The following is a 9,637-nucleotide window of genomic DNA, read 5'->3' on the forward strand; positions in this document are numbered from 1 at the left end:
TTCCGACGATCGTCAGAAGTGGAACGCTATAGTCTCACTAATACACAGACGATCGGTTGCAAAGCAATTTACTAATGGTTATGCAACCGGTTTCATCCAGCGTTTCAGGCTAAGTGAATGTAGATAATGGAGTTAACTGGGGTCATGTCGTTTACGTAATAACTCCAGCACTCCAATTACAGACCGAAGATGAAAAAGGCCTCATCCACGTCACGCCTGGATGAAGTGAAGAAAAGGAAATAAAGAGTCCATCTTCGGCTCTACTTTTAGCAATCGGATGCAAACTCATCCCATGCGGGACTGACAGGCCACTGTCGTCTGTCTGTCAGCTAACCCCGCCTCACTGGTGACGTCATCACCATCTGTTAATGACGTCACACGACCCGTTTGGCGGCCGGAGTGTTGTTTTGTAGCTGTCAGCAGGGCGCTTTGTGATTTGGCTTTGTCTACGCCTCATAGGTATGGCCGTTGGCGAGGCAGGTCTGGTGGTTGTGCTGTGCCACCAGGAACACGACCCAGCTAGCCGTTCAACGTATCCGTCCTTCGAATCCGTCCGACTGAACATATCCGTCCACATACATGGGGTGTTATTTATCTACCTGAGCGCATATCACTCTCATGAGATTGCACCCTGAGTTGATGCAGAGCACAAGACTTTTCGTCCTTTTTGTTTTTGCATTTTGCGTCCGTGCATTGTACAAACTTTGATGCAGGTTCACACTACAGTGACCTCCTACTGACTGTTGTGATGCATATGATTTATAAATGTAAATCTAGTCTGGTGCGCGCCCCATTTTGTAGAAGGTAGGCTTCGAAATAATCAGGGCTTATCGTAGAGTGCTGCCGTGTTCGTTATTAGGAGACTTTTATGTAGCTGTAACCAATCAATCAACATTTGGTCAAGTCTGTGACATAAATGTTTCTAAGCAAGCCAGTTTTGTCAGCCGTAGGTACTTCGTTTAATTCATCGTCAAAAAACAAATGTGTTCATTGTTTATCCTCATTTGCCTCAGGCCGCAGTGCAAATAACTGGGCGCTAGTTAGATACTTTGGTGAATGGTGACCTAATCGTTGTACTATACGATTCAAACACCAGGGCCGCAGGGCGACAAAAACGCTGTAGCGAGTAGCGACACACTCAGGCCCTCGGCCGGCCCAATTTCGTAAAATAAAAAACGCGTCTTTTGTCCGACGCGCTTTTCGTAACAAATATTGCATACATCCGAAATGCAAAACGATCTCAGTATCTGACCCACTCGATCTCAATTTCACTACTCCCAGTGCGAAACGAATGTTTAGTCTCTCATGTACTCGTACCATTGCAACGGATGGTTTGTATCTAACTGGATGGGTTGGCGAGTTGTTAGTCAGTGTCTCACTGGTTCCCTTGAGCATCGATGTTGGGCGTGTCTATCCCGAGTTTGACGTGCTTTCTGACTTTCTGTACCCAACTGCGCGCCCGCGATGTTCATCGTCGATCTGATGGTATCGTCTCGAGAAATGCGTTCAAAGACCTGCAGCGATTCTATCCGAACATGCATGATAACTACTATCGTCTAATGTAGACAATAGTTGTTGGTGAAGTGCAAATAACTAAATGTAAAACTCTTAACACCCCTCGAACTCATTCCAACCTAACAGCCGATGCCTTCGAGCTATGACTGATCTCTGCATCAAACGCAACTGTGGTCGGGTCACATGTATTCTGTGATGTTTTGAAACGATCCGCCGCGAACGCGCCGTAATCGGCGTCTGAATAATACATATCACGACATGGACCGTGGTGTCTGAGCTGGATGTAGCCAGACAGCGCAACAGCCGACCGGTGGATCCAACATCGAGCACACACCAGATGGTGTCGGACACAACTGCCGGGTGAATGGCGCGGTGACGCGTTACGCACGAACACACATTGGTTAGCGGTGGCGACGGACGCCGGCCAACATCGCAGCCACCAAACACATCGGCGATACGGCTCGCAGGCCGTCTTTGGTGAGCCGAGGGTAAAATGAAAGCCAGGTCCTGACTCAGTGCGCACAACACCTAATGGTCTTTTTATGATATCGATAAAAACGAATCCATTTTAGGGCATGAATCAGAACTAACCGAAGTAAAAACGACAAAGACATGAGCCACCGTAGAATATGACTCACTAGCGCCTCACGCCACATTGGACAAACAGACTTCAAATCAATGCAACAATCCTGATATACAACGGAAGGAATAGATGAATGCATACCAATAAAGACCACATAGCACAAATATCACACCAAAATATCAATAAGGGAAAACATGTAGCCAAGAGATTCGACATCAGAAAGCCAAAAAAGACTAGAGGAGAGGACCGTCTACCAAAACGCTCACACTTGACGTAGCACCGTTACATGGAAACGGCGAGCGCATCCCGCACATACCCTGCTAACCTACTGAAGCTAACCGCCGTCCCTTGTTTCTGAAGCTAATGCGCGACCAGTTATCTATACATCACACTTCACTACAGATGAGTAACAGATAACACGTGACAAACAGGCGACGCCGACCGATATAAGACTGAAGACAAACTTGAATAATTACACAGACGGAAACGGTAGACAGCATAATAATTGCTCCAAATTTTAAAATCAGACACCAGAAATGGTGAAAGAAAATAGGCACAGTGTAAGCAATATGTGCTGAGTAGTGAGTAATTAAATCTCCGTCTAGACAGGCAATCCAGAAACAATACGCGAAGCGGTTCACGCCGAAAATACGCAATTTGAAGTTTCACAACAAAGTCGGTGTGATTGAAGAGTGCAACATTCACAGTAATACAGAGGTATGTAAATGTCCCCTAATCATTCACACAAATGCCATAAAACCTGAACTATACTACAGCGGTTTGAAACCATGCCAATCACGGAACTTGAAATGGAACTAACACACCGTTTGGACGCGTCCTAGCCTAGGACGACCTTTGCCGCCAAAGAGCCAGAGCAAACTAACGCCTTCACGGCTGTAGTGTCCACGTAAAACGGTTCATAAGCGTCATCACATTTTGTAGTATGCATATGAAAGCCCAGGCAAAAGACGCGAACTGTGAGCAGGGCTGAGCCTCAGCTAAGCCGCAGAGGTGAATGGCAACGGTCTGAAACAGTGACCTTCGAAAAGCTCTCCAATATTGGCCCAGGACCAGACAGCAGACAAAACTTTACAGAAACCCTAAAATAGTAGTTTGTTGTGAGTTGTGGCATGTTCTCAGGTGAGACTGGCTCATTATGCATACTGTGCCCATAAGAGATCAGGTGACTGACTTACAGAATCTGCTATCCACAACTGCGGTGAATCACGGCGTAGCCCGCCAGGCCCGCTCGAGTTTCGCAACAATCGTGTGCGACAGAGACGGTGAGTGACTAACAGAAACTACCTACGTAGGTACGAGTTCGGCCGGTACAAGGTCTAACTCCGTAACAACGAGCGTGGCAGCCGAGCACCAGCGCGCAGAACCCTGTGCTACCCATCCTCTTACACGACGTCGGACGCCGCCTTACCAACTAACTACCCACTAGTTCACACAACGCCCATATTCACTACTCGCCCAGCCGAAGAACTGGCCTGGTCGCTGGGCGCATCGCTCGCAATGGGCACCGGCATGCCGTTTCAGTCCACTCAGACCAGCGTCTGAATTCTGCAGACTAGACCAGCCCGCCACGGTTGTGCCGAGGTGGGGCCAAGCCAGGGCGGGTATCAGTCCAAGCACAGCTCACAAAGGGCAAGACATCTCGCAGCGGCAAAGCTGATTTCCACCTAGAACATTTCTCCTAATGTTTTCCATGCGCTTTGTGACAGTCTCATTTCGGCCAGTGTTGTAATATGACCACGTTTGGTGAGCAGCCCACACAGCGTCCATCACCTTGGCAGCTGTGTGCCGTAAAAGAGCACATCCTCAGTTCACATTCCACTGCCCGTAGAACTCCACACGGACTCTGCCAGAGACTACTTGATTTACCGAGCCTCCTCTCCGATGTTCCACTCCAGTTTGTCACGCCCTCTCCACCCTGCCGGTCTCCGGGTCCCAGCGGCGCGTGCGACTCACACTCCGCGCGCTGACCACGGCACTCCGTCTGCCGGACCGGCCGGGGCGCCGCGTCGGTCCGGCGCCGGCCGGGCTCAGAGCGGCGCCGGCTCGCCGTCCGCGGCCGGACGGCGCAGAGCCTCGCTCTGAACATCATCCAGCTCGAGATCGTCGGGCTTCTGCGGCGGCGGCGGCCGGCACGTCTCGTACAGCTGGACCAGATTCGGGTACAGCGAGTAGAGTGTTGTGCAGATGCCCAGGATGTTCTTCATGAGGAACAGCGAGATGTCGCCGCCGAGGGACACCCAGAGCTTGATGCGGATCACCATGTAGGAACCGTTGATGAGGAACAGGTGCAGCAGCTTGTAGACTAGCATGACGAATGGCGATCCGGTTTCTAGGCCAAAGTCCGTGAGGCTCAGCTTGTACAGCGTCAGCGTCGGCAGTATGAAGTTGACGGCGGAGAGCGCCAGCACCGTGTTCTCCAGGGTGAAGGTCATCACGATGTGGCTGTCGGAGAGGATCAGCAGGCTGAGGAACTGCACCGAGTCCATGATCTCGTAGGCGGTGGAGCCGCACAGCAGGCGGATGTAGGTGTTGCGCGCAGAGGTCGGCTCGGCGTCGTGGTGGCCCTCCACGAGCAGCATGAACACGGCGCCCGACGAGGCGATGGCGATCTTGAGCAGCTGCGGCCCCCACCGGTCGGTCGGCTGCAGCGTGTTGGGGATCTCCGAGGTGAAGATCACCACCACTTTGGCCACCACCACCGTGGCGTACACGACCCACGACACGTAGCTCAGCGGCAGGATGCCCAGCTTGGACCGCGGGTAGTGCGGGATCAGCCGTTTTGGTGAGTACGGGAACTGGCCGGCGCGGTCGCGGCGCTTATAGTGCAGGTACCGGTGCGCGATCGCCAGGGAGCCAATGAACAGAAAAAGGATGACAAAGTCTGCTGCAAACCAAAAGTAGGCCTTGAGAGAGTCTTTGGCCTGTGAGATAATGTAGTAGTTGAGCACACATGATTGGAAGATATGGACCAGCACCAAGCAGATTCCAATGATGAGGTGCAGCACCAGCTGTGCAGAACACTTCTTCAAGTGCCAACCCATCTCTTCAGGCCTAGAATAGAAAAACTACTTCAGATCTCAAGAGTTACAACTCGTGTGAAGAGCATTGAAGTATATCCAGTATCCACATTCCACACAGTGAATATGAAATGACTTTCTGTAAATGTCAAAATCATAATAATGTATCCAGATATCTAAAGTAATGTCCAAAGTAATAATCCAAAATAATGTAAGCCAGCCAGCAGAGCAAAACTTAACCCGCGCCCAACTGGCGGGGGGGGGGGGGACGCTATTCATAGCCCCCTTCTCGTTTTTCTGCAATAACTTCCAAACCGCTTGACGTATCGACGCCAAACTTTAAGTACCTTAGGATGCATCAATTTGACACATTGTGCAAAATATGAACTCTGTAGCTACCATAGGTCGGTCTGAAATGACGTCAGAGTGACGTCATGCTCGACCGATTTCGACGCAAAACATTGAACAACGGCAATCGCTCCCAAGAGCTCAGTTTTCAAGCTAGATCCAATTTCTTTGCATGACAGGACTCATAATAGACTGCGCTATCAAACTGCTATCTCGGATTTTCAAAATTTTGAAAATTTCGAAAATTGTATATAATAAAATTCAAAATTTGTATTTTTATATTTTTAAAAAGTTTTTGACTTTTAGAAAAAAATACGGTATCATGCTCATGACTTACTCTAGAAAGTTTTAGCCAAATATCTTCAAAAATGGCCAAGTTATACGCATTATAGCAAAAAATTCACAAATATAAATTTTCAAATCAATTTTTTTCAGTACGCATTTGACATCGTATACCAATATAAATAGCACCATCGTGTTCCTGAGCTGAAACTGCATCAGATACACATTTTTTGTTGCAAAATTTTAACTTTAAAATTTGACCTTTTTTGACCTGAAAGTGGCCTGACCTAAGCTAAATTCAACTCAAAATGACCTCGAATGACAAACGATATCTAATTCGATATCTATGACCTAAATGGACCATAAAACATGTGTCACGTGACCGAGACATGCAGATATAATATTTCTGTGACCTGTGATGACCTGACCATGACCTGAAAATCAAAGTACAAGTTTGTTACCCTCAGGGTACCTATCTAAAGCATCTGTTCACGAGTGTGGCAACCAAAAACGAGCCTGATCTGACTCGTAAGACGGCGGCCAGAGCCCAAAATGTGAACAAGCCAAACATCGATAATTTTTACTTAAACGTCATCGGTGACCTTGAGGTCAATGAAATTAGGTTTCGTTCGACAGTTTTTCCGGGGCTATCAGACGCCGTTTCAACTTTGACGATCGGCCCAGTAGTTTCGGAGTTCGGAGGGGGGGGGATGAACTATGAAGAGCCCCCCCTAGGGTGCGTTATACACTTATACACAGACCCCAGTGCAGTGGAGCGCGGGTTAACTCATTAGTGGGTAGTCAAAAGCCTGCCAGCCATTCAGGCTGTAGCAGCCTGCAGTTCCTTCAGTAGATAATAAAATTGAGCTTGAAACCCCAATGAAGCTCAACATTTACAAGCGCAATTGAATAAATGCAAAAATTACTGCACTAGTCAAAACTTTCACCTCATGCAAGCTGCAGTCTTTTAAAATGCAACATCATCAGGCAGTAACACAAGGAACCAGGGCCACCAATTGAGAAAAAATACAAACTTCAAAAGCGTTAAAAAAGCCCAACTAAAAAAGATCAACCCATGCAGAGGTATTTCCAAAGATCTTGGGGAATGGTCATTGGTAAATAATAAGATTCCATTGTCTACACTACAATAGGTACCTCAGCACAACTTTTAACAGGCATTTCAAACACTTCTAGTACAGATGCCATAATATTCAAAGGCTTAACCTTGTTGCAATTCAGAAAGAATGCCTACCGTCCCACTTCCTGGCTTTTGATGCAGAATGATGCAGCATTAAACACATACATTTTCATATTAACTTTGTTTGATGATAATTTCTTGTCAGACTGCATGCTGATGGTTGATAGTAGCTTGAAACTCCATTGCCATGAGCTAGAAGCACCTATCTTGTCAAACCTTAATATTGAGTTTTTCATAGGTACCTAGTGTAACAAACTAGATATAAGCACTTAGCAGAGCAGACATCACACAAAGGTTTTCCAACCAAGGAGAGGCACTAGGTACCTATACCAGGAGATGCTTCTTTCTAACAAGACCAAAACAAACCTAACCTAATCCACAAGGGTCATTTCACTCTTTTGCACTCTTTTAAAACTGAAGAAATTCACAAAACAAAATAATGATAAGAAAGAATAAATCATTCTAAGGTAGAAAAGTGAGATCATACATAGATAGGTAATTATGATGCTTTTTACACAAAACAAATGTAAGTTAGTTACACCCAACCTCTCATTGAGTCAGGTAAGGTTATGTGGTATATAAGTAATTTAGGTTGTAGGTTAGGTTCTACATAGATTGGTAGGTTGTAGGTTGGTAGGTTGGTAGGTTGTAGGTTGGTAGGTTGGTAGGTTGTAGGTTGGTAGGTTGGTAGGTTGTAGGTTGGTAGGTTGTAGGTTGGTAGGTTGTAGGTTGGTAGGTTGGTAGGTTGTAGGTTGGTAGGTTGGTAGGTTGTAGGTTGGTAGGTTGTAGGTTGGTAGGTTGTAGGTTGGTAGGTTGGTAGGTTGTAGGTTGGTAGGTTGTAGGTTGGTAGCCTGGTAGGTTGTAGCTGTAGGCTGGTAGGTTGGGTTTAGGCTTAGGTTTATTCAGATGCGCTGCTGTGGACAAATATGCCTACTTGGTGACCACATCAGGTAAAATGCATCAGCATTACTGGGCAATTTTAAGGCCTGGTCGGAATCGGCTGACAGAACTTTGTCAGCCGAGAATAAGCCCCGCCCACACCACGCTGCTGATGGGCTTGTTCATAATCGGCTGACAGGAAACGTCAGCCCAGATGGCGCTTAGATGCTAAGATGGCGCTCGACAGATAGGGTTGAGAGTTGAGACTTGAGGAGAGGTAGCATTTTCGCGCTTTTTTCAACAACTATCTTCCGTTAGTCGTTACATTATATTTCTGAGGTTTATTTGCCGAGGCTATAGAAAAAATTACAGGATTGATAATTGAGGCAGTGCTGGCATTTCGATTTGTAGGTACTGTTTTCAGGCTGACTCGCACATTGCGCCATGAAAAAGAAATAATTGCTATCTTTCGCGAAAAATATTTAATACAAAATACGTCAAAAACATCGTATATAAAAACTAACCACCTGCACTATAAAGCTGCGCTTTGACTTACATGCACCACTTTCGAGCCACTTTGAATTTCGGCTGACGTGCTGCTGCCTTCTCCCAGCAGCCGAAAAGCCGGCTGTCAGCAGAGGTATGACGTCACAGCGCGGGAAGGCGTGATACGTCATCAATATCTCAACCAATCAGGGGCTTGGATCTCAGCTGACAACAGCACAGCAGCCGATTCCGACCAGGCCTTTAGTGGCTAAAAACCAAAGATAGCCATGCGATTTCAATTTGCATAGCAATAGTGTGCAGCAAAATAGTTTGCAGGAAAATGCCTGGACGCTTATACCTGACCTTGTTCTTTGAAAAATACACAAATATATACCATCTGAAACTTCGACTGAAAGCCTAAAATAAATGAACATCTCCATCATCACCTACCTGCAAAAATAACATCGAGACTCTCCGCCACGGTATATGGAGATCTCTCCGCCAACTGTTCTATATACCCTGCCGCCAACACCTTATAGGTATCTATATCCTTATAGGTATCAAAATGGTTTCTTATAGGTATCTTGCCCGACACCACGTCCCGCAGCACGGCCTTTCCCGTCGTGAGTCCGTGCAAAGTGCGTGAGTGTTGGCTGTGTGTGTTGTTTGTGCACGTTTCAAGCAAGTTCTAAAGAGACTCGCCAGAAAAGGGTAAGGAATCTTGATGACGTCACTAATATAACAAATTTGCATAAATAAAACAAACTTTCTTTGATAAGCCTTTCTTTTGCATAAATATCGTTTCCTATTTGTATTTCAAAAAATGAGTGTGTGAATTTTTCCTTGCGAAAAATATCCCAAATGTGCGTGCACTGTTTGAGATAATAAAAGAAAACTTTATTACAATGACGTCAGATGTCTAAGCGTGAGAGTAAGGGCCTGTTCCAGCGCCTCCAGAAGAAATTCTTGACTGGAGGCTCTACCAGAGGTTTTACTGGAGGCGCTGGAACGCAATCTGGAGATTTCTGGAGATTGGCGTCATAGATACCAAAAGAATGACGATTGTTCTCTCTTGAAACGCAAAATTTGTTTTCAATTTTAGTTAAAAAGATAAATAAAATTATAGCAATGTAATTTTCTTTACATTCAAGTTGTAAAATAATCAGTCAAATGTCCTTTGTTTACATTCGTGATTGTCACATGTGCACCATAATTGTAGACCAGAGCCTCCAGAGAAAGTTGGAGCTCTCAACTCTCTGGAGGCTACTGGAGGTTTCTGGAGCTTTGGCGAGAGCTTTCTGGAGCTTT

The 9,637-nt window shown here is 46.3% G+C and overlaps 2 protein-coding genes across 11 annotated transcripts in view; one reads left to right on the top strand and one right to left on the bottom strand.

The window, feature by feature from the left end:
- The window catches only part of LOC122380177 (kinesin-like protein KIF12), a 40,201-nt gene extending 38,422 nt beyond the window's left edge, over positions 1 to 1,779 (top strand). For all 9 annotated transcript variants that reach the window (XM_043363110.1, XM_043363111.1, XM_043363109.1 and 6 more), the window contains one exon: positions 183 to 1,779. In XM_043363110.1, coding sequence (XP_043219045.1) covers positions 183 to 243 — 61 coding nt within the window. In that variant the 3' untranslated portion in view covers positions 244 to 1,779. The remainder of the gene's footprint in view (positions 1 to 182) is intronic.
- Positions 1,685 to 9,186, bottom strand: LOC122380178. 2 transcript variants are annotated; one of them, XM_043363112.1, is made up of 2 exons: positions 8,780 to 9,186; positions 1,685 to 5,170 (listed from the first exon to the last, which is right to left on the bottom strand). In XM_043363112.1, the coding sequence occupies exon 2, from the start codon at positions 5,158 to 5,160 to the stop codon at positions 4,147 to 4,149; it is 1,014 nt and encodes a 337-aa protein (XP_043219047.1). In that variant the 5' UTR covers positions 5,161 to 5,170; positions 8,780 to 9,186; the 3' UTR covers positions 1,685 to 4,146. The 2 variants fall into 2 exon arrangements, with proteins under 2 accessions (XP_043219047.1, XP_043219048.1); XM_043363113.1 differs by having other exon boundaries at positions 1,685 to 5,184.
- Between the last annotated feature and the right edge of the window lie 451 nt (positions 9,187 to 9,637).

This window comes from Amphibalanus amphitrite, unplaced genomic scaffold (assembly GCF_019059575.1).
Source record: "Amphibalanus amphitrite isolate SeventyFive unplaced genomic scaffold, NRLGWU_Aamphi_draft 000092F_arrow, whole genome shotgun sequence".
NCBI lineage: Eukaryota > Metazoa > Arthropoda > Thecostraca > Balanomorpha > Balanidae > Amphibalanus > Amphibalanus amphitrite.